Consider the following 26,159-nt stretch of genomic DNA (forward strand, 5'->3'; position numbering starts at 1 on the left):
CGTGCATTAATTAGGGCAGCTTGAATACACCGGGAGTTCTGTGGGGCAATAGGGTCATGAATAGAGGGAGAAATAGCACCCAGGGTGTGAATAAAACGGTAGTTGCAAACCTGGCAAGTCCTGGAGATGTTATCCAAGACCCTCCATTCTTGGCCGCACTTCCTCATGTGAGCACCGATCAACATAATTTCTGCGCGACTCAAATACAGGCAAAGGTTAGGCAATTCTGGTGGAAAATGGGCAGCATGGCTGGCGCTGGTCGCTTCCGGGGCGCAGACGGGCTTGCCTTAGGCACGCCGTCAGTGCGCCAGCAGCGTGCGTCCGCTGAACGTCCACGCAGTGCCCATGATTTATACAGAACTGCCCCCGACAGCTAGAGCGCGCCTTGAGCAAGATGGTGGCCTAGGATGTCCCACCAGGAGTCCAGGGTAGCGTGATGCATGTGTGGAGGTAAGCGATCGTTTTGATTCTCCATTAAAACAGTAGCAGCATCAAATGTTTCAAAAACACAATAGCGGCACTTTACAATAAAAATTCAAGTTCGATAGCAGCATGTATTCTATAAACACATTAGCACCAAAATGCGGCTTGAGTCAGGGTCTCACACACTTGGAGCCAGAAGAAGCGGCAACCTAACACCACCTCTCTCCTAAAGCACTGGCGTCCGCGCAGCGCGCAGGATTTATACAGAACTGCCCCCCAACAGCTAGAGCGCGCCTTGAGCAAGATGGTGGCCTAGGATGTCCCACCGGGAGTCCGGGGTTGCGTGATGCGTGTGTGGAGGTAAGCGATCGTTTTGATTCTCAATTAAAACAGTAGCAGCATCAAATGTTTTAAAAACACAATAGCGGCACTTTACAATAAAAATTCAAGTTCGATAGCAGCATGTATTCTAAAAACACATTAGCACCAAAATGCGGCTTGAGTCAGGATCTCACACACTTGGAGCCAGAAGAAGCGACAACCTCATTTTTTCTAATGACTTACCTACTTCAAGCCCGAAGAGATGTTCCTTGCCAAAAGGAGTATTTAAAATAGACTGTTGTACTTTGGGTTTGAAACCAGAAATCCTCAACCATGCATGTATTCTTAATAACACACTAGTGTTGATCTCGCTAGCTGCGGTGTCTGCAGCATCTAAAGCGCATCTAATTGAGGAATTGGATATGAGCTTCCCTTCCTGGACTAAATCCTATGCTTTTGCTTTGTGCTCATCGGAGAGGTGTTGTAGCAACGGCTCCATTTCGTTTCAGTGTGCCTGATCATATCTTGCTAGCAGGGCCTGGGTGTTGGCAATACGCCAATGATTTGCTGCTTGGCCGGCTACTCATTTACTGGAGGCGTCTAATAGCTTTGACTCTTTGTCTGGCAGGGAAGCATACCTGTAGTGTGTGAATTGGCCCGTTTATGGGCATTAGAGAACACCAAGGAGTCTAGTGGTAACTGTCTTTTAATAAAGGCTGGATCTGAGGCAGCAGGTTTATATTTTTATCAATTCTGGGGGTGGGAATGCAAGCACGCCCTGGAACTTTAAAGATTTCATCAGCATGGCTCATCATACCTTTAAGCATAGGTAGAGTGTGGCCAGCCCTTTGTGTGCTACTGAGTGTTTCAAATAGGAAATCTTCCTCTAGAGAGTCTTTGTGTAACTGTACTCCATGATATTCTACAGCTCTAGCAAGTAATTCTAGACAGCCTACATTGTCGCCGGGTGGGGGGGGGGGGGGGGGGCGGGGGGGGGGGAGGGGTGGAGGCTTTGCAGGGTAAAGATCTGGGTCGTTATTTGTAGGTGAATATTTGTTATAATCTTTGTGGTGGTGGAGAGTTGGTTGGTGTAATCAGGAAATGCTGCAAAGGTGGAGAGGTTGGTGTAGGGGAACGTAGTGAGGAGGAGGCGGTGAGGGGTTAGTACCCACATTCTTCCTCTTCAAAGGAATATGGTAAAGGGTGTCAACTGACTCCCAGGTTTGCGTTTCTGAGGTGATTTAGTAAGAACGCGTCCTGTATCTGGATTTATATAAAGGTCCTTTTGTTTTGGGTTCGATTTGGGTGTTGCAAATCTAATCCTGCAGCTTCAGAGGAACAGTTTTAGGTTTCGGAACCGAGGATTTTGATGCCAGGGTAGAATGACTTTTCGGGGCGGAATGTTTTGGTGCCGAAGGAGGCTTCTTTTTTGGTGTCAATGATTTCCGCTCCGAAGCAGTTCTCTGCTTCGAGCCGGAAGGTTTTGGCACCGTGCCAGATTTTGGGAGACTCGATCCCGAGCCAGAAGGCTTAGTGATGTGTTTCCGTGCCGAGCCGGAAGGAGGGGCGTCAGAAACATCTTGTCGGTGCCAACTGTGGCCCGAAAGCAGGGGTGGGACCAACGCCTTTTGTTTCAGCTGAGTTGGAGTTTGGGTCAAGGGGCGTTCGATACTCACGGGACGTTGACCTTGTGGCAAGTCTTCTTCTATTCCCAAGTCTGATTCTAGAATGGAGGCAAGTTCTTCTTGTTCTTCCTCGGCCCCTTGTGCGTTTAATTTGTGCTCGGATCCGTGTGTATTTGATATTTTGACTTAGCATTTTGCGACATTGAGCCAGACGATCACAGAGCGTTTTCTTGAATCTGAACGATCTGCATGCATCGCAGTCCTGTTCGTTGTGCTCCGGAGACAAGCACAAGTTGCACACTTCGTGCGAGTTGGTGTGCGGATACTTGGCGTGGCACCAAGAGCAGAATTTAAATGGAGTATGTTCCATCGACTGCGACGTGGACCGACGTGGTTAGGCCGGACGGCCTTTCCGAAGATCTTCAATCGAAATAGAAGGTTTCCTCCACGGATACGATACGCGGTGAAGTGGGATACACGTTAGAAACAATACCGACACGGGTAGAGTGGATTGCGCACCGAGGGTAACCCGAAGAAACGGTTTTGAAGCGGAGCGTAGTAATGCCCATGCACACCATCACCGAAAGGAGGAGTCACCTACCTCGTGACTGGAAAGACTTCTTCGAAGAAAAACAACTTCCAAACATCCAGACCCAACACTAGATGGCAGGAGTATGCAAAGCATGTGATCTACAGCTCACATGCCTCAAACCTACCTCTTTCCATGGTCTAAGTCTAGGGCTGGCCTCTTATAGTAGGTTATGGCAGGGACCATTCTCATACCCTTGATTAAGGCTAGTAGTGACCTCTATATTATGGGCAAAGGCCGGCCTGGCTTCTTGCCTTGGATTAAATCCAAGTGTGGCATCTTACTATGGACTAAGAGAAGGACTGGACTAATGCTAAAGATAAACTACAGGAATGGCTCTCACCACCAAGGAAAGGCAATAGCAGGTAGGTAGTAAGCAACAAAGTGGATGATCCAACTGTGCTGCTACATTTAGGGCCTGTTTTATATTTCGGTGGATAGGATACTCTGTCACAAACGTGACGGACATCCCGCCCGCCGTATTACAAGTGCCATGGGAAATGTCCGATGGGCTGTATTACAAGGGTGCTATCAGTCACATTTGTGATGAAGTATCCTGTCCACTGAAATATAAATCAGGCCCCAAGTTGTTTGTGATAGGCTGGCTAACTCTAAACAAAATGCTAAATAAACTGAGAGAAAACAGAAAAGGTAAAATATTAATAATAAATCTCTCTTGTAAACTGTAAAGCGTGCCCTGTAATGCTGATTCACTGAAGCTGTATGACAAACTGACAACAAAGGCCCCTAGTTTCTCAAACCGTGATTCTCAAAATGCATGAGTGGGTGCTTTTCCAGAGAACCTACAGTCTCTTTTTAAAGCACCCACTTACCTATGGCAAGGTGGCACCATCAGGAAATTGGTGTAGAATGCTGGACCTGGGGTGACATCCGAGCCAGGAAAAGAGAGAGAACAGATAATAACTGATGCCTCCTACCATCCTACAAGGACTTTTCAAAGTGTATATGTGTGGTTGTAACCAGGGCCATTGTGCATTAAACTCATAATTGTCACCATAACAAAGTCTTCATCATGCGGATTCTTCTTTTAATTAGTTAGCAGGACTGAAGTGGTGAATGGATTCCCAGTCCTTTGCCTCTCCCATTTAGTCAGGATTAGGGTCCATTCACTGCACCATAGCAAGCGCTTTGGAAACATTCTGTCAAGCCTTGGTTCGATAGTGCTCTCCGGTCCTGTATGTTACAGAATACAGTGTGCAGGTGGCAAGGACAGGGACAAGCTGAGGTCCACTTATAGCAGTCATGGCAGCAGACAGTCACAGCCAACAAGCACTGACCAAAGGCCAATGAAGTGACTTCTATTTAGATGGATCCCAAAGGCACAGCTTCATACAACGATTCTTGGACATGGCCCTAACCACCACTGTCGGACCACATCTCCAGGGTACACTGAAAAAATAAATACCCAAAATAGAGCTGGGATTTCCAGAAGAGCGTGCCATGCACGTAGTTCGCCAATTGAGCATGGGCAAGCATACTGAATGCCTTCTCCCTGGCTCAAACCCTGAGCAGGCCCTAGCACTAGAAGGCTCTTGTCTGGCTTTGCCATGGGCTCAGAATTCCGATGCTCTTCTACGCTCGGTAATCCTGGTCCAAACATAGCCAGTCTGCCTCACACAGCTCTACTGTGACCGACCTAAACCAAAACAAGGACAATCATGTGCCACGACTGAGTCTACTATGACACTGCGGTGCATGAATGAAAACTGGTCCAATCCTGAGAACCTGGGACATCTGGGCACTCAACCTTTGTGTGGCCTGCACATTGTGAGGGGCTAGCTTTTTCTTACAAGGTAAATGGGAAGGAGGAGCCACACAGTGGTAGTAAGGGTCATAAATGAGATGGAAACATCAGCAGTGAAGGTGTGGGGGGGGGGGGACATACAGCATGGTGGTTCCATCCGTTTAGTGAAGCCCAGAGCACCAGAGTTATTGGTCAGTCAGTCCCTGCCCAGTAGCAATGGAACATAGGAAAACATTGGAGGTAAAATGAGAAGACAAGGAAGTTGCCTTCCTCAAATAGAGTGTGCTTTGAAAGCGAGAGGTAGGTCTAGTGTTCCAAGTTTACTGAACACGTGTTCTTGTGATTGTTCATATTAAAGTCTGTGTGTCTGAGGAAAGGGGCATTTTTTTTAACGTGACCCTAAGGCTCTCCTAGGTAGCAGGGACACTTACTGGATGACCTCATTGGGTAGCCCATCTACAAGTTCTCCTACCATGTTCACAGTGCTCTAGCTCTTATAGGGCACTCTGACCAGGTTTGGCTCCATAATGAGTTCCTTTTAAAAAAAAAAAAAATTTTTTATTTGAACTGAGTTTTATATAGCGCAAACTTGATATCTGGTATCAGAGCACTTTATATAGCACCAGTTGCGTTACAGGAGGACACATTCATTTTTGTTAGGCACGGGAAGATTCAAGTGATTTGCCCAGAATCACAGGATGTTCAGCGTCATTGCCTAGACTCAAACCCAGTTCCCCAGATAAGAAGTCGACAGCCCTACCCGTTAGGCCAACTCCTCTCTTATGTGTGTAGGAATTGATTGGATGTTAAAGTGAGGTTTGTCTTTTTTGCTTATTCCTTATTCCACATTAAGCCCTGCGTCCTACTGCTGTCATGACAACAGACATTTTTGGCAAGGAAGCAGAATAGCAAATCGAGTAGAAACCTGGACTCTTCCAATGTCCCTACTATCCACAACCCGCTTTCAACAAAGTGTGTTTAAGAACATGTACAGTGGAATGGGGAGAAAGGGCAGATCTGAGATGGGCAAAAGGTAGTTGAGACTGTCAGATTCTATTGATAGAGTTAAGCGACAGCCATCTGTGCGAGCACTCTTTTGTCTTGAAGGGGATAATGGGCCCACTACCCCAACCTGTTATGCATGTACGCAATCTGGGCTTCCTGCTGGAGGATTCTCTATCTATGCGTCAACAAGCGGTCAGCATTTCAGCCACCTGTTTTACCATCTTAAGGTGGCTTCGAAAAATCCTCTGGCTGCTTCCCGTTTCAACCAGACGTACTGTGGTCCAAGCACTTGTCACATCCCGCCTTGACTATGGTAATGTACTTTATCTGGGTTGTAGCCAAGAGGTACAAAAGAAGCTCCAGTTGGTGCAAAATTCTGCCGCCCGGCTCCTTTGCAAGGTCCCTAAAAGATCTTCCATCTCTCCCGGTCTTCGGGACTTACATTGGCTGCGTATAGAGAGCCGTATTAAATTCAAGGCTCTCTGCTTTATGTTTAAAATCAAACAAGGCCTGGTGTTATGATTCCCCCCGTGGCGAGCACTAGCAGCGACCCCCGGACTTCCGCACTCGGAGACGCCCGAACTTCAATACCCAGAGGGCATAGCGCGTCTCGCGAGAAGACGCGCCAGACGCTTAAAACAGGAAGTCTCCGACCTCCCGTTGTCGGAAATTCCTGTTGGGAGAATACGTCCTCGTCCGATCCTTGGTCTTCAGTCCGTGGCTTTGCGTACGGTAAGGGTGCTTGCACCAAACTCTACCTTTGTCCCTCCGTAGTCGAGCGGGTGCTCCTACGGAGGTCTTCGTCCGGATTCTTGTGGATTTGTTCGGCCTGCGGTAATCGGCAGGCGGAGAGAGAGAGAGAGAGAGCCTCTCCCCGGAGATTTGTTCGGCCTGCTTTGTCGGCCGGCGGGGTGGTGGCTTCAAGCCTGATCTTACAGTGTCCCCTTGCGAACCTAGAGCTCCAAGGAAGCTCGCGAGTACGAGGCCCTATCTTCAATACTATTCCTGCTTTTCTACATAAAGTTTACAGTGTGGAGTGAACACGAAGGGAGAGTGTGGTGACTGCGTGCAGAGGCTTACAGTGATGGATGCAGTACTGTGGTGTATTGTCTAACTGTTGGTTTCTATGGCTCTATCTTAACAGGGGTTATCGCGAGTGGTAGAGGGCTGCACTCTACCCCTGTGAAGTGCGGTGGAGTCAAAAGGAGGGTAGGTGCCCGTTCACGCTGCAGAGCATCATTGGTCAGAGTAGGCTGTTAGTATAGGGATTGATCATTGTTCGTTTGTCATTGCTACAGCCTAACCTCCCACATCAAGCGCTGTCAGCCCACCTCTCAACCAGCCTTCAACCTTACGTTACCTTCTTCATGTTATGAATGGATGTTATTTTCCTTTACAGGTATAAGGGCTACGGGCTATACCAAGTTCGGTACACAGTATTATTTATTGTATATGTTGGGGTGATTCTTACTGGTGTGTGCTCTGTTCTTTTCTCGTAACAGATCTCCATCCCCGGTGTTCCCTTCCTTTCCTTCCCTCACTTGATCCTTCCGCTGACCTGCGCTGTAACAGCATTCAGGCTTGGTTAGATCAAGAGGTGGACCCCTCATTCTTCAACCCGCTCCTGAGGACCGGTCGGCGTAACACCTGGCACCTTTGTACTTGCGTTCACTTGTCCATCCCTATGCCCCTTCCCGATCCCTTAGATCAGCGTCTCAGGGTAACTATGTGATCCCCAGATTTAGACTGGTTAGAATGGGCGGTCGCTCCTTCTCTCACCTTGCTCCTAAGCTATGGAATTCTCTCCCTGTCTCTTTAAAATTGCAATCCACCTTTACACAGTTCCGTAGGGGCCTGAAAACTTGGCTCTTCTCTCAATAAACAGCTATCTCAGTTTGGCCTTTTCCATCTTTGGCGCCGGGAGACCCCATGGTGGGTACCTGTGCGCCTTATAAATTTATTTACAATACAATACAATACAATAAAAGGTTGAGCATCTCTTAAGCTCAACAGTGATGAGCTTGTTTATTGCTGTGGGGGCCAACAAAAAAGTTAAATGACGAGTATCATGTGACTTTGTAACCACTGGCCATCAACTCAAAACACAAGGCAGGGCATGGACTTGATCACCTCTTTGCAAATACGAAGTCAGGCGCAGAATCCTGTCTGCTAGAATGTATATTATGGCCTGGGTGCAAAAAGCATACAGTAGACATTTTGCCTTCTAAAATTTGTAAAGTTTAACTTGGCCAAATGGGGCGGGCATATAACATACAAGCGCTGTTTGCAAAGCTATGAATCAGGTACACACGTGCAATTAGCGCCATAGTTCCATTCTAGCGTGTGTTAATCAGAATGAGTAACAAACTGCGCACGCAGTAAATACTGAATCCTAAGCAACAGGCATTCATCGGGGCGGCGTCTGCACACAGGGGGCCATGCTATCTGCTAAGTTATCAGGGCCGCGCCTAATTGTTTTTGGAGCGAATTACGTGAACGCCACACCGACTTTCCTCTACAAGCATGCATGCGTTTCACTCTTTAATTGCTCAGTGGCATAGCTGGAAACTAATTTATCCACGGCGTTTTTAGGTCTCGCCTGACCAGCGCTTTAGCGCTGCTCTGGCGAGACTTATAGTAAGCGCGTTTTGGAAGTGCAAACAGTGGCTTTGCAGGCCTCCAACTACAGTGCATGTGACCCGTCCGGGCGCGCGCACCATTTGGAGTCCTGCAACCACTTGTTTGCTTTCACTTTAGCCGTGATTCATCGCACCATTTGGCAGCCTGCGTGCCCGCCCCCACTCCCCCTCCCACTCCGTCAGCTTCAGTGCGCGCTTGTTTTCTTTCTTCCTCTTTAACTTTGCATCTTCTTTCCCGGTCTCTTTTTGTATCTTACTCCATCCTCTTTCCGTTATATTCCACTTTCTCTATTTCTTTCCTTTCTCCGTCTCACGCTTTCTCTTCATTTTGACCCCTATATTTCTTTCTTCGCTGGTATTCGTTGTTTAGGTCTCGCCTGAGACAGCGCTTTAGCGCTGCTCTGGCGAGACTTATAGTAAGCACTTTTGGAAGTGCAAACGAGTGCTTTCAGGCCGCCAACTACTGTGCATGTGTGCCGGGCGCGCGCACCATTTGGCAGCCTGAAAGCACTCGTAGTCTTTCACTTTCGCCTGTCACACAGCCTTTGAAGTGTGATCGAGATTGCGATCACTTACATTTCGAGGGCGCTTTGATGTTTTCAGTGAGCCGCGCGGCCACTGAGGACATCAAAGCGCCCGTGAACACCATTTGCCACCCCCACCTCTTCAGCCAACTTACTCGCCATGGCTGCTCTGGATTCTTGTGCCTCTTTTTGTAACTCAGGAGCAGTAACATTGTCGTGGTGTCACTAGGGCTTCAAGTGGATGCTTTTTCAATAATATATACAAGCCACAGTTACTGCTAATTTATCTTATGCAACTAACAACGATTGACAAAGCCAATAGTCCTAACTTGTTGTAGGTATCATGTTACTTGTTGTGTGTAGCTGTAAACACGTAGCTACAGCCGCCCACCTAGTGCTTAATTTGTAACAAATAAGTGCTGGTGTTTTAATGAGGCAGAAGCTTTACACTTTATACTTTTTTTTTATTTTGCGTAACACAGAGGACATCAACTGAAATTTAATAGTGGCTTGGCTACAGCCACTTTCCCAGTGCTTAATTTGTAACAGAAGAGGTGCCGGGGCTCTGATTAGGTGGCAACTTTACACAGCATGTTGTTTTGTTTAGCCTGCCTAACACAGAGCACACAAACCGGAAAAATGGGGAGGGGATGTTCTTTAAAGTCCACTACTGCTAACCTACGAGTTTTGAAACCAGGTTTTAATGTCTGAATATGCTTAATAGCCTGTGATTGTGGACAAATTAGTTGATATTTCTATAGACACAAACATAAATATGACCTAAAGTGGAGCTACGTTATTATTTTATTTGTGTGTAGCTGCAAACACGTAGCTACAGCCACCCTCCTAGTGCTTAATTTCTAACAAAGGAAGTGCCGGTGTTTTGATGAGGCAGCAGCTTTACACTGTATATGTCTTTATTTAGTTTGCGTAACACAGAGCATATAAACTAAAATTCAATAGTGTCTTGGCTACAGCCACTTTCCTAGTGCTTAATTTGTAACCAAAGAGGTGCCGGGGCTTTTATCATGTTGAAGCTTTACAGAGCATGTTTGAATGGTTAGCCTGCCTAACACAGAGCACAGAAACCCTACAAATGGGGAGGACATGTTGTTTAAAGGCCAAAACTGCTACATGCCACACACTGATGCACGCCACACACTGCTGCACGCCACACACTGTTGCATGCCGCTGCACACCACACACTGCTGCACGCCACACACTGCTGCACGACACACACTGCTACACGCCACACACTGCTGCACGACACACACTGCTGCACGCCACACACTACTGCATGCCACACACTGCTGCACGCCACACACTGCTGCACGCCACACACTGCTGCACGCCACACACTGCTGCACGCCACACACTGCTGCATGCCGCCACACACTGCTGCACGCCACACACTGCTGCACGCCACACACTGCTGCACGCCACACACTGCTGCACACCGCACACTGCTGCAACCGTGACACTGCTACATGCCACACACTGCTGCACACCACACACTGCTGCACAAATGGGGAGGACATGTTGTTTAAAGGCCAAAACTGCTACATGCCACACACTGATGCACGCCACACACTGCTGCACGCCACACACTGTTGCATGCCGCTGCACACCACACACTGCTGCACGCCACACACTGCTGCACGCGTAACACTGCTACACGCCACACACTGCTGCACGCCACACACTGCTGCACGCCACACACTACTGCATGCCACACACTGCTGCACGCCACACACTGCTGCACGCCACACACTGCTGCACGCCACACACTGCTGCATGCCGCCACACACTGCTGCACGCCACACACTGCTGCACGCCACACACTGCTGCACACCGCACACTGCTGCAACCGTGACACTGCTACATGCCACACACTGCTGCACGCCACACACTGCTGCACGCCACACACTGCTGCACGCCACACACTACTGCACGCCACACACTGCTGCACGCCACACACTGCTGCACGCCACACACTGCTGCACGCCACACACTGCTGCATGCCGCCACACACTGCTGCACGCCACACACTGCTGCACGCCACACACTGCTGCACACCGCACACTGCTGCAACCGTGACACTGCTACATGCCACACACTGATGCACGCCACACACTGCTGCACGCCATACTTTTTTTTTATTGTGCGTAACACAGAGGACATAAACTGTAATTTAATAGTGGCTTGGCTACAGCCACTTTCCCAGTGCTTAATTTGTAACAGAGGAGGTGCCGGGGCTCTGATTAGGTGGCAACTTTACACAGCATGTTGTTTTGTTTAGCCTGCCTTACACAGAGCACACAAACCGGAAAAATGGGGAGGGGATGTTCTTTAAAGTCCACTACTGCTAACCTACGAGTTTTGAAACCAGGTTTTAATGTCTGAATATGCTTAATAGCCTGTGATTGTGGACAAATTAGTTGATATTTCTATAGACACAAACATAAATATGACCTAAAGTGGAGCTACGTTATTATTTTTATTTGTGTGTAGCTGCAAACACGTAGCTACAGCCACCCTCCTAGTGCTTAATTTGTAACAAAGGAAGTGCCGGTGTTTTGATGAAGTAGCAGCTTTACCCTGTATATGTCTTTATTTAGTTTGCGTAACACAGAGCATATAAACTAAAATTCAATAGTGTCTTGGCTACAGCCACTTTCCTAGTGCTTAATTTGTAACCAAAGAGGTGCCGGGGCTTTTATCATGTTGAAGCTTTACAGAGCAGGTTTGAATGGTTAGCCTGCCTAACACAGAGCACAGAAACCCTACAAATGGGGAGGACATGTTGTTTAAAGGCCAAAACTGCTACATGCCACACACTGATGCACGCCACACACTGCTGCATGCCGCTGCACACCACACACTGCTGCACGCCACACACTGATGCACGCGTAACACTGCTACACGCCACACACTGCTGCACGCCACACACTGCTGCACGCCACACACTGCTGCACGCCACACACTGCTGCATGCCACACACTGCTGCATGCCGCCACACACTGCTGCATGCCACACACTGCTGCATGCCGCCACACACTGCTGCATGCCGCCACACACTGCTGCATGCCGCCACACACTGCTGCATGCCGCCACACACTGCTGCACACCACACACTGCTGCACGCCACACACTGCTGCACGCCACACACTGCTGCATGCCACATACTGCTGCACGCCGCACACTGCTGCAACCGTGACACTGCTACATGCCACACACTGATGCACGCCACACACTGCTGCATGCCACACACTGCTGCACGCCACACACTGCTGCATGCCGCTGCACGCCACACACTGCTGCACGCCACACACTGCTGCACGCCACACACTGCTGCACGCCACACACTGCTGCATGCCGCTGCACGCCACACACTGCTGCACGCCACACACTGCTGCACGCCGCACACTGCTGCATGCCGCACAATGCTGCACACCGCACACTGCTACACGAAACACTGCTGCAGGCCACACACTGCAGCACACCACACACTGCTGCACGCCACACACTGCTGCATGCCGCTGCACGTCTCACACTGCTGCACGTCTCACACTGCTGCACGCCGCACACTGCTGCACGCCGCACACTGCTGCACGCCGCACACTGCTGCACGCCACACACTGCAGCACGCCACACACTGCAGCACGCCACACACTGCAGCACGCCACACACTGCTGCATGACGCTGCACGCCACACACTGCTTCCCGCCGCACACTGCTGCCCGCCGCACACTGCTGCCCGCCGCACACTGCTGCACGCCGCACACTGCCCACATCTGCTGCACGCCGCACAATGCTGCACGCCGCACACTGCTGCACTCCCCACACTGCTTTTATGCGAGTTTATGCTACTGACATTGTAAATGACAATGCCTTTTGTTTGTTTTAAGACCAAAACATAAATAAAAGGAATTGTAATTTTACAATGCCAATAGCTCAAACTCTGATAATTGCGAGACCTATTGCATTGCAAATGCTTGTTTTCTCTTTGGTTGTATTTCACTTTCTCCATTTTACTCTTTCTTCGCTCTCTGTCTCACACTCTTTCCTTTTTCTTTGAGCTCTATATTTGTCTTACTTCCCTTGTTCTTTTTCTCCCATTCTTTTTGCATGCCTCGCTCGTTTTTTTCTCTCTTTTCACCTCCCCTTTCTACCTTGCTTTGTTTCTCTCTCTGCCCTTCTCTGTTTAACCCATCCAGGCCCCCGTTGCCTCCATCTAAGCCTCTCTCTTCCTATTTTTTAAGTTGTGCGTCGTTGCAGTATCTGACTTCTCCCACACTCGGATACATCGCCAGGTAGGAGGCAGCACGCGCCTCCCGAGGACGTCTCGTGACCATCTCTTTGTTCCATGATATAGTTGAAATTGATATGCCTACAACAGGCTTCCTGGAAATAGCATATATTTCCAAATCTTCCTGAAATAAGACGGCATCCGCCTAGGCGCTGCATTGAACTGCATTAAAATTACAGTTATGTAGCGCTTGGCACCCCTGACGAGAGGCGGCAGCGCTATATGTTGTGTTAAGTAAATGAAGCACGTGCCGTGCTGATCAGTGTTGATCAAGGTGGGATAATGGCATTTTAATGGCAGCTGGTGTGTGACAAGTGTATGACCGGTCTCAGTTTGTTACAAACACCGATGTCGTGGTCCAGGTATATCCACACAGTGCGCACAGCCCGGCTGCCCGGGGGAGGGGTGAGGAGGGGGTGTGCTGAGCACGGCTCTGCAGCTGAGTTCTCCGTCTCACATTATCAGGTACAACATTAAACTAGGGGAAACCGTACATTAGTGCAGCCTACCAGCTGTCCTTAATCACGTGCGCCCCCTGCGTGCAACAATTCACTGTCCACCCCCCCCCCCCCCCACTGCCCTCGCGAAAAATATTTCGGAGTAAAAACCTAGCACAGTGGTCAGATTTCTATCCTTGTGATATAGATTTGCCCACGTTTAATGCACACACGAGTGAACTTTTCTTACTGACTCCTGTGGGTACGTGTAGTTTCTTCCTTCTTATGTAATCACCTCACGTGCAATATTGTATATATCTTGTTTCACATATGTTATTGGGGTATCTGTCTATTAGGAAACAACTGATTCATAAAATGATAATTTATTTTTCACTGAAACATTTTAAGTGTATTAATGAGAAGAACTAATTAACAGATATAAAAACACTCTGTGTAAGATCTAGGCAAACGCAGGCGCAGAACAAAACTCTCAGCAACACCCAGGCTTCAGACAAGTCCATACCTTTTTTTGGAGAAAACCACTCCATCCCTAAAGGTTGCACTTTCTTCCTCAGTTCCATATCTGTTCTTTTCCCCTGTCTCTGTTCCTCTGTTTCATTTCGCCTGTCCCTCCTGAAGGCTTTGAGTTAATCTTACAGAGTGCATAAAGTGCTGGGCAAACATTCAGCATAACTTAACTAAACACACACACACGCAATCACTCTCTCTTTTCGCTCCCTCCCTCCATCTTCCCTCTCTCTCTCTCGCCCTAACTCTCTCTCTCTTCTTCTTCTTGTTCTCTCTTTCTCCCTGCCTCTTCCCCCTCTCTCTCCCTCTTCCCACCTCTCTCCCGCCTCTCTCCCTCCCCCCCCTCTCCCACTCCCCCTCCCACTGCACGCCTCACACTGCTGCATGCCGCACACTGCTGCACACCGCACGCTGCTGCACGCCGCACACTGCTACACACCACACACTGCTGCATGCCACACACTGCTGCACGCCACACACTGCTGCATGCCGCTGCACGCCACACACTGCTGCACGCCACACACTGCTGCACGCCGCACACTGCTGCACGCCGCACACTGCTGCACGCCGCACACTGCTGCACGCTGCAAACTGCTACACGAAACACTGCTGCACACCACACACTGCTGCACGCCACACACTGCTGCACGCCACACACTGCTGCACGCCGCACAATGCTACACGAAACACTGTTGCACGCCACACACTGCTGCACGGCACACACTGCTGCATGCTGCACACTGCTGCATGCCACACACTGCTGCACACTGCTGAATTACTCACTGCTGCATGCTGCACAACACTGCTGCACGCAGCACACTGCTGCAGCCGCACACTGCTGCACGCTGCACACTGCTGCACGCCGCTGCATGCCACACAGTGCTGCATGCCTCACACTGCTACACGAAACACTGCTGCACGCCACACACTGCTGCACGCAGCACACTGCTGCACGCCGCACACTGCTGCATGCCGCACACTGCTACACGAAACACTGCTGCACGCCACGCACTGTTGCACGCCACACACTGCTGCACGCCACACACTGCTGCACGCCGCACAATGCTACACGATACACTGCTGCACGCCACACACTGCTGCACTGCACACACTGCTGCATGCCGCACACTGCTGCACGCCACACACTGCTGCACGCCACACACTGCTGCACACTGCTGCATTACTCACTGCTGCATGCTGCACGACACTGCTGCACGCAGCACACTGCTGCACGCCGCACACTGCTGCATGCCACACACTGCTGCACGCCGCTGCACGCCACACAGTGCTGCATGCCTCACACTGCTTCACGAAACACTGCTTCACGCCACACACTGCTGCATGCCACACACTGCTGCACGCCACACACTGCTGCACGCCACACACTTCTGCACACCGCACACTGCTGCATGCCGCACACTGCTGCATGCCTCACACTGCTGCACGCCTCACACTGCTGCACGCCTCACACTGCTGCACGCCACACACTGCTGCACGCCGCACACTGCTGCACACCGCACACTGCTGCACGCCGCACACTGCTTTTATGCAAGTTTATGCTACTGACATTATAAATGACAATGCCTTTTATTTGTTTTAAAACCAAAACATAAATAAAAGGCATTGTAATTTTACAATGCCAATAGCTCAAACTCTTATAAATGCGAGACCTATTGCATTGCAAATGCTTGTTCTAATTGCAAGCCAAATTAATAACTTCCCATGGTGTCGGAGTTGGGCGCGAGCACTCCAGAGACAACAGATCTCCAAGTTTGAAGATGAATAGAGTCATGGAATCTGTATTCTTTGGTAGTAGAGTCATGGAATCTGTATTCTTTGGTAGTTTTGCTCAGATGTGTAAAGTTTTAAAAATGAAAACAAATGTTGTAGTAATCGTGAATGATGTGAAAGAATAGCGCATAATTTCATTTTATACACTTGAATACCGTTTGACATTGGTTTAGGCTACGCTACAAATGACAGAGCTTCTACAACACTCATGTTTAACGCATAAGAACATTCGGCAATGATCAGTCTTCCAAACTGCAAATTACTTGCACCAGGTTTAACGAGGATAACCAATGTTAATATCTGTGCGCAGAATCAACGGAAGACGCCTACATTCTACGTAACCCAAGAATGAGGTCAACAGACCGTAAAACTACTTCAGTCAGGCTTGTGCCGAGGACGCCTGCGGACGCCCGGGTAAGCATGCTGAGCCCTACCCCAGGCGCTGCAGAGGGCCAGACCCTTGACATGCCAACTCACCCTTCCACGATGGTCCTGTTGGCTAGTCGGATGCAGTGCTCCCAGAGGATATTCGAGACTGGCAAAGGGATTCGCACTTGGCGGGACACGTCATTTAACCTTGTGTTGAACTGTTCAAATTCCTGCCGAAAAAACACAGAACACGTCAGTGAACAAGCATCACAGTGTGCGGGATTAAGGAGGGTGAGGGGACAGGTTGGTAATGTGTTCACAGTAAAAGGTAAAATTGTATGTGCAGCGTGAGGCTGTCACGGACACTGGGAAAAGAAAATAAAGTAGCAGAGCATGAGGGGTCTGTGACAAGAGCACCAGCCGTCCCCACCTAGACGCCGGAGGCCAGGACTCCCCTCCAAGGAGGAAAAGCTGTAAGAAGACCATGTGGATTTGCTACATACGCTTTCACTGTGCGCTAGAGGTGTTGTGGCGCTGCCGAGCCACCTTCCTGTCGCTCAGCTAACCTTGGTGCTAGACAAGGCAAAGAGGGCGCGCTCCGCAGCCATTGCATGGGCCGATTCATATCTGTTGGGGGGAGGAATCAGAGGTGAGGTGTTGGGATGAGAGGGTGGTGGAGAACAGAGTCAGATTTTGCGCTCCTTCGTCCAACCATGTCATCTCAAGGCGTGATTTTAGGTATTCAATTGGCATGCTAATGCCAATTTTAAGTAAAACTGCTTGCAGACCTTATAACACGATCAAATGATGTATTTTCCTACATTTTGTCCTTACTTCCTTTCCTTATAGCAATCTCAGACGGCGGTAGTGGGGTATGCAGTGCTTTACTAACTCCCGCAAATAAAAAACTCAGCAGGTGCTTGTTGGGAATTAGAGCTGCTATTAGGACATGGTAATACTTAGTAGCAGCCAATGGCACCACCCAAGAGAGGGCGTCAGAGTGCCTTGGCAGGAAACAGACAATGTAGGGCTATATTCTTTACATTAATCACCACATGGCCCACACAGAAATATCATTTCAGGAAGCCATCATAAGATATGTTATTTGTCATACGGTGTGTCCGTGTATTGGCTTACCTTTAAAAGGGCATCCACGTACACATTATGCTGGGACATAATTTCTTTCACGTCCCATTTCACAGACGCCATAAGGAGCAGCATCTGTTCATAGTCGATAGCTCTAGCCGCAACAATCCAGTATATTGGTTTACGAAGTTCACTGGCGGTTGACACCGTCTGAAACAAGAAAAAAGAATAAGTAGATTATTGAACAAAATTGTTTTGAGGATAAGCTGCAAAACAACAAGAAAACCATGAACTGAATGCAACATGACATGGTGGCTAAGAACAGAGAAAACTAAATAAATGTCTGCAATGCACTTAGTGCCTAGCACTTATACCATATATTGGGTGTTAAGTACCAATACTAAGAGTTATTGTTATCAGTTTATTACATGGTGAATAAATAACTTCTCCAATTAAACCGAGTGGTGAAATGACTATGCGTCTAAGACATGCGAAAAAGTGGAAAGCAAATGGGAGTACAGCTAAATGATCTGGATATTACAGTAAATATCCACCCACTCTGAACAGAACAATTTCTCCTGAGTTTGGAAGTCCAGGCTGAATGACAAGATGGCGGAACCTTGAAAGGACTTCGCGTTACTGCAGCGCCGGTCTTGCCAGATGGGACAAACGGAAACTCTTGCATAGGCTGGAGGAACTCAGGGCTCCGAAGCCCCTCCACTCTCATAAGCTCTCCGAGGGAACTCCACACAAATGTCTTACTGGAAAGTCCATGATTTGCGCTTGCAGGGAAAGAGTGCCCGTGACCACTACGCCAAAGCCTGGAATATCTAAATGATTTGCCGCAGAACAGCCTAGTATAAATCCAAGGATATTATGTATGAAAAAAATACGATCTAAAAGGAACTGTTTGTCTTCTTACAAAAACATAATACTTTTCTCCCTCAGTCGCCTCGGGAGGGTGCGGGCGGAGGGAGGTTTAATTCTGCTGTTTTTTCCAGCGCTTCTCTTACCCAACTCCTGGCCCGTCTCCGTTCGTTAAGCGTATGAGCAAGCTAGCATCCCTTCAGCTCTCAAGCTCACAAAGACAAAGTTGTCGTGGACAAGTTGAGGACAGTTTATCAAAATAACATCATAGTCAAACAATCAATCAATCAGGGTTGGTTAAGTGCAGCTACTCACACGCGAGGGTCTCAAGGCGCTATGGGGTAGGGGGGGGGGGGGTTGCTCCTTTGAGTGCTGGGGTCATCCGAAGAGCCAGATCTTGAGGTCCTTCCTGAACTGGAGCAGTGTGGGGACTCGGAAGTGGAGAGGGAGGCGTTCAAGGTCTTGTCTACGAGGCAGAAGGACTTGCCTCACGTTTGTTTATGCAAGTCCCTAAAAGGATTAAACCCTGGTGTTTTGGGGGGTGATTTTCCTTGCACATTGGCATTAAGTGAAAATGTTTTTGTGAAGAGACAAGGGGGTAACTCCGGATCCACATCTTGTGGCGTGGAAAGTAAGGAACAGACATCAGCGCCCATGGGTAGCGCTTACATGTGGCTTTACTCATCACTTCTGGAGCGTAGAACATTGGTGCAAATCGCCACCTACCAGCATGCACACGTACTGATAAAGACTTTCTGGATCCAGTCTGATGCAAGAGCAGAGGTCTCTGGTTAGAAGTATCTATCAGAAATCCAGGGGTCTGAAAAGTTCCAGAGATTTTTTTCTCGCAAAGTTTCTCACAAGAAAAACACAAAGGTCGGGAAGCTCAAAGCAATTTGGGCTTTATAGTGAAAAACTGAAAATGCTAAGTTTTACAAGTGTTTTGTATACAAACGTAATCAGTCACTCACAAAGAAAATGCAGCATGAAACGAACTCAAGAGTGAAGTGGTTTCAGAGTACTTGTAGGAAAAAGCAAAGTCAGGTTTGCCCTTTTAAGTTAGTGGCACAAAGCGGTTTTTGAGCACTTGCAAGAGAACTGTAAGTACGTTTTGCATTCAGGTACATACATTTAATGCTTCCAAGATACCATCAACAACTAACACTAGAGAGAGGGAACTGAGCAAGTGTGTAAACACAGGAATCCCCACAGACTATGGTAAAAAAAATTAGGCACTAATTAGTGTAAGATTAGGTTTGTGGAATCAAAACTTTGCACATCCCTCAAGTTGTCCTGAATCCTCCGAGTCAGGCAATGATATATGGCAGATTATACTATTTTGAAGTGTGCACAGGCATTAATGTGGTATCTGAATCAGTCAGAAAAGTGTTGTAGAAAAAGCAGGTGTCATCGCAGTTCTTTAGTTAGATTACAATTTTTGTGCACATTGAAACATAGCAAAACTTTATATTTTCTGTATATCACGAGCCACTCGCACATAACACTTTCTGGGTCGGGGGTGCTGTGTAGCGAAAACACACCACAACTCCTGTAGAGTACCAAAGACACCTCAAGAGAAAACGCATGATTTCACGGTGCACAGTTGAATGTAAACAATGCACCATCTTGGAGAAGAGTGGCACAGCAAAGTAGGAGCTGCTAAATTAAGAAAGACTTAGGACCTTAGAGTGTAAAAAAGGGAATAAATTCATCAAACAATGGAACACTCGCCTACAAATACCTTACTTGCTTTTAAACAAACCGCAAAAATATAGCAGCACAGAAACAACACTGTAGGACATTTTGGGGCCTAGTAAAAATTCAATAACAGATCACTCTACACAGCAAATTGAAAATGCTCCTGACCCACCTTGAACGCAAATAGCGTCTTTGAGCCTGCAGGGCGGTACATTAAAGTAGGCATCTTGCAGGACCAAAGCCACCATCCAGGCACTTGAATCCAGCGCAGGCAGAACCTAGGCTAGTAAGAGTATCTAAAATTGTCCTTCCACAATAAAGTATTCAGGAAGTGGTGATCTAAAATAGTACAAAGACCTGTATTCCTTTGGTGAAAGGAAATAGCAGGAGTAGCAGCCAGTCCCCATTTCCGGGACCAAACACTCTCCAAAGCTCCTTTGAACAAAATAGTTTTTGGCCTACACTTCTGTGGGACTTTATCTTTAGCCACCCTTGGAGGAAATGCCCGATCCTGCCTCCCACTAAGGGCAAACTAAAACTTGGAGGCTGATGCCGCAGGGGAAGGGGACCCGGTAGTGTGCTGCCGCTGATGATCTGGGCTTTGTTGGGCACAGTCTTTGCAGGAGTTGGAGCTGTTCCCTGAACCCAGACACCAGAGGCAAACCTCGTGAAGGTCTGTCACAGACATCTGTTTACCACAGTCCTTGTAAAGCTTAAGCTGAGTAGGTTTTGGAGGAGACATGACTCCCTTGCACACTGTAGGGAAAAAAATGATCAAAAAATGAATCTACAGATGAGGAAAAAGTTGGGCACGAGCTCTGTATCTGCATCTAAAGACATGGAAAGAAAGTAAGTAAGACTGATGCGCAAGGGTGGTGCTTATTTGTGGCTCCATCATCACTTTCGGGGTGGAACAAAGACAACGTGGAGCCGCACAGCATCACCTACCGGTGCGCCACAGCAATGCTATTAAAATCTTCCAGATTCAGTATAGTGCCAAGAGATAGTCTAAAGGCGAAGAATTTGGAATTAGAAATACCCATCAGATGGGGGACATTTTACCCACTACCCCCTCACACAAGAACATATATCTTTGGGGAAAGCAGACACAGGATCAGTTTGTCGGGGTTTCATATGTTCAAATACCACATGAATAAGTTACTTACCTGGAAGAGACAATATCTAGCTGCTGATTCTTACCTTTGAATATTCCTAGACGTCAGACTGAATCTGGAAGATTTTTCATGCGCATTGCCCCTGCGTGCCGGTAGGTGGCGTCATCCGCACCAGAAGTGACGTCGGTGTCACCTATATGGGCGCCACCTCAATGCACTCACTCAGTTACTTTTCACGACTTTACATGCCAGAAGAGCAGAACCATGAAGTGCACTGACACTGGTGTGTCCAAATTAGGACCCGGAAAGGGATCAGCCCAGACCCTAGAAATCTGTTCCCAGAGGATGGGTGGGTCGGTAAGTAATCTGCGGCTAGATATTTTCTCTACCAGATAAGGCGTTACTGAAGGAAAGTAACCTGTTCATCTGATAGAGACATCTAGCTGCAGATTCCTTACCTTTGTATAGATACCCAAGCAATACCATCCCTGGAGGTGGGTCTGTGGACAAATTTGACTAAGAAGTTAAGCAGGAATGAACAAGTGAACTGCCCGTCCCTGACTGTCCAGACTGCAATGCTTACATGTGCAGGGATGCCCACGCTGTTGGCTGACAGATGCCCAGAATTGCAGGTGCATGGGCTAATGCAGTGGTTGCAACCTTAGCACCAGTGGAATGAGCTCTTAAGCCATCAGGACGCTGCTTCTTCACCAGTGTATAGAAGATCTTGATGTAGAGAATGACCCATAGAGAAATGGTCCTTATCTGCACCTCACAACCTTTTTTCACACCAATATAACCCCGCGAAGAGTTGGTCATCCGCCTGGAACTCTCTTATGAGGGCAAGGTAGAACAACAATTCTATTTTTGGTTCCAGAAGGTGGAGTCGCTCCTCTTCTATAGAGGGCTGTAGAGGAGCCTAGAAAGTGGACAAGGTGACAGACTGCCCCACATGAAATGATGTTACAACTTTTGTCAAGAAAGAGGCCCTAGTGCAAAGCATCAGTTTGTCAGGAAAAAGTGATAGGACGGGAGGCTTGGATGATAAAACCTGCAGCTCACTCACCATCATTGCCAATGTAATGGCCACAAAAAGGCTGCTTTGATGGTGAGTAACTTGAAGGGACAGTTGTGCAAAGGCTTTAAGGGAGCACTCACAGAAATGTGAGCAACAAATTAAGGTCTAACCTAGGCATAATGAAAGTGGAAAGAGTCCCAGGTGTTCACCGACATGGACAGGCGTTTTGTAATACTCTGCAGCACCCTACGGACCCAGCCTCTGATACTTGCGGCAATTTATGGTCCCAACTGTGACGCCCCGGATTTCTTTGCTCATGTTTGGCATCGCATATCATCTCTGGGCCCTGCTGTTCTTCTTTGGGGGGGGCGATTTCAATGTAACCCTGTCCGCCGCCCTAGACCGTTCCGGTTCCCATTTCTCACACCCACGTGCGGCCTCACTTCTTAATTCCATTCTCCTGGACAACTCATTATACGACGTGTGGCACCACTTTCACCCTGCGGCACACGAGGGCACATGTGTCACTGGCTCCCGAGATTGTTGGTCCCGGCTGGATTTATGGATCACCTCCCCGGATGCACTGGTCCGGATGACCTCGGTGGACCATATTTCAAACAACAATGGTCCCTAGAAACTTTAAGATAGTTTGGGAGAATAAATAAGGACTCGATCAGCACTTATTTAAGGGACTTGTCCAGCCGGACAGTGGTCATGAATTTACTTGTACATCAAATGAGCAAATAATACATAAATGCACAAAGTGGGACACAAGCCTGTGTCCTGTATGAACAACGGAAATTGTGCAAAACAAAGAAACGAAAAACATAGGCTCAGGCAGAGAACATGGTTTGTTGCAAGGAGCGCAAATGAAAATGAGAAAACAAACAAATCACAGGAACACCTTTATGCTTTACAGTAAATTATTTGTAGCATATAGGGTGTTTTAAAGTGTCGACGGCGTTTCGATCCATTGGGGAAATAAAAGGATCATCATCAGGACAACAAATATTAGTCAGTAACACGCACGCTGGACGCTGGGTGCTAGAAGCGCTTGAGAAGCTTTTAAATTGGGGAAATCCTTTTAAAGTCTGATGATTGTGATACCTGATACTAGTTTTTAAATAATATTTGTTTTTTTGCACATTGCCTACTTTGCACATACCTGGTCTCTGCTCAGCCTGTCCCCGGTCCGCCACAGCTGTTGTGCCGATTGTTGCGGAGGTACGTGGCTCCTCCCCCCTCCCTCGCGCATTTCCGTAGGCTGGATTCTGCACATAAGCAGCAAACGGGGGACTCGCTCGCTGCAGTCATTAACACGCACGCTGGACGCTGGGTGCTAGAAGCGCTTGAGAAGCTTTTAAATTGGGGAAATCCTTTTAAAGTCTGATGATTGTGATACTTGATACTAGTTTTTAAATAATATTTGTTTTCTTGCACATTGCCTACTTTGCACATGCCTGGTCTCTGCTCAGCCCGTCCCCGGTCCGCCACGGCTGTTGTGCCGATTGTTGCAGAGGTACGTGGCTCGTCCCCCCTCCCTCGCGCATTTCCGGGGGCTGGATTCCGCACATAAGCAGCAAACAGAGGACTCGCGCGCTGCAGTCAGTAACACGCACGCTGGACGCTGGGTGCTAGAAGCGCTTGAGAAGCTTTTAAATTGGGGAAATCCTTTTAAAGTCTGATGATTGTGATACTTGATACTAGTTTTTAAATAATATTTGTTTTCTTGCACATAGCCTACTTTGCACATACCTGGTCTCTGCTCAGCCCGCCCCCGGTCCGCCACGGCTGTTGTGCAGATTGTTGCGGAGGGACGTGGCTCCTCCCCCCTCCCTCGCGCATTTCCGGGGGCTGGATTCAACACATAAGCACCATGCTTAAGCGAGCGCGCAGCTACGAGCGAAGCGGGCGCGCTAAAGGCAAGCCCGTCTGCGCCCATCCGCGCTCGTATCGCGACTAGTGCTAGCCACGCTGCCCAAAAGATTTCTTCAGCTGGAATCGTCTGGTTGAGAGAGGAACTACTTAGTTTTGCCCGAGTGGGTTGTACTAACCCTTCTTGCATTGATGTCTCCACGTGGGGTGGGAGGAAGGACCGCTCGAGAGCATCCTGTGATGCCTGTCCCTTCCGCATGGAGAAGCAACCAGGAAAAGGGGACAAGAGTTTGGGTAGTGCGGGGGCACTATCAGTAACAGCATACTTACGACCACCAGGTGTATTGCAGGCCTGCATGATTAACTGCAGGTCTCTACCAAAACATACAGATGACGTATGGCTCAACTTAGAAGTTAACTCCTGGGATATTATGTTTCTAACAGAAACGTGGCTAAAAGATAGCTCTAATTCAGACCTTGGCCTGGCTATCCCCGAGGGCTATAGGATGGCCATAGCTAATCGGCCAAATAATAGACGTGGGGGTGGATTGGCAGTAATCCTAAGGAAGGAATGGGAAATTTCCTCAAGAAAAATCAATTTGGTAGGGTCCATAGAGGCAATGTCTTTCTGTATCAGAGTGTCCCCTACTTTTTCGTATGCAGGTCTACTGGTCTATCGACCTCCTGACTCCCCGCCTTCGCATTGGCAGGAGCTGTTTGACATTATTGCAGACCTATCCTTAAAATATTCCAATTTTCTAGTTCTTGGGGACTTTAATGTCCATATGGACAAAGGGAACTGCCCTTCGGCCTTACAATTGGCCGATACTCTTTCAGGATTAAACCTGACTCAGAGGGTGTCTGCTCCTACTGATGTAGCAGGCCATATACTAGACCTGATCTTTTCGAATGAACCCACCCTCTATCATTGACCTGGACGGACCACCTACTGGTCCCCTTTACTCTAACAGGTCTGATGAAGACCAGTCAGCCCAGTCTGGACTCTGAAGTCAGAAGAAATTGGAGGAAGGTTCTACCTGAGTCCATGGGTTTAGAACTACAGAAAACGCTCCCTCTACTCACGGAAGATTCCGACCAGGATGTATCGGCCTTTGATAATTGGATTACCACAGCTCTAGATAAAGTAGCCCCCTTGAACACCATGAAATCGGCTAGAAAGAAACCTACTGCTCCCTGGTTTTCGTTAGAACTCCGTCAGGAGAAAAGCCGCTGCAAAGGTCTAGAGCGGCAATGGCGGAAAAGGTATGACGCCGAGGCCAAAGGCACATACAGAATGGCACTAAAAAGGTTCCACAAATTAAAACGTAATGCCCTGAAGGAATACTTCGCAGGTCAAATAAAGGCTTCTGACAACTCGTCAAGAGAAGTTTTTAAGATTGTGATGGGCTTTTTAAAACCACAAGTCTTGAAAAGTACGATTGCTCCTTCAGTGAGCTTATGTGAAGATCTTGCTACTTTTTTTCAGACAAAAATTCAAACCATTTATGCCACTTTTCCTAAAACAACTACTCCGCGGCCATCGGTTGAGACTTCGCCGACAGTTCAGCATGGGGAGTGCTGGTCGGAGTTCCGTCCGCTAAGTCCAGGTATCTCTCTGTTGGAGCTGTGCAAAGTTAAGTCGGGTTCCCCAGCCGACCCTTGTCCTCCTAAGTTTTTTAAAATCCTTGCCCCTTGGCTGAACCCCTTACTTAACTCTATCTGGAACTCCTCTTTGAAAATAGGCACCTATCCTATTAAGTGGAAAACGGCGTTTGTTCAGCCAATCCTGAAGAAAGAAGATGCAGACCCAGCAGATTTAAAGAATTTCAGGCCGATCTCACTTCCAGTGCCAGCTAAAGTACTGGAGAAGGAAGTTCAAACACAACTGGCCCGAATTCTTGGAGTCCCATAAACTTCTTCACGATTCACAATCAGGTTTCAGATCGGGCTATAGTACAGAGACGGCCTTGCTAGAAGTGGCAGAGACAGTTAGGGAGACGGTGGACCAAGGTAACTGTGCGATGCTAGTGCTGCCGGATTTATCCGCAGCATTTGATACGGTGTCGCACCAGATCCTCTTAGAAAGACTCGCCTCACTGGGAGTGATCGGAACCACCTTGAAATGGTTCCGCTCCTTTTTGGAGGGACGCTCCCAGAAAGTGCTCCTCCGCCCGT

General features: G+C 48.3%; 1 protein-coding gene across 1 annotated transcript in view; it reads right to left on the bottom strand.

Moving 5' to 3' along the window:
- Positions 1–26,159, bottom strand: part of VPS50 (VPS50 subunit of EARP/GARPII complex) — a 748,521-nt gene that overhangs the window by 128,451 nt on the left and 593,911 nt on the right. The window contains exons 25-26 of the mRNA XM_085630983.1: positions 17,463–17,621; positions 16,434–16,555 (exon numbers count right to left, since the gene is read on the bottom strand). Of these exons, the coding sequence (XP_085487109.1) occupies positions 16,434–16,555; positions 17,463–17,621 (281 nt within the window). The remainder of the gene's footprint in view (positions 1–16,433; positions 16,556–17,462; positions 17,622–26,159) is intronic.

This window comes from Triturus cristatus, chromosome 10 (assembly GCF_964204655.1).
Source record: "Triturus cristatus chromosome 10, aTriCri1.1, whole genome shotgun sequence".
Classification (NCBI taxonomy): Eukaryota; Metazoa; Chordata; class Amphibia; order Caudata; family Salamandridae; genus Triturus; species Triturus cristatus.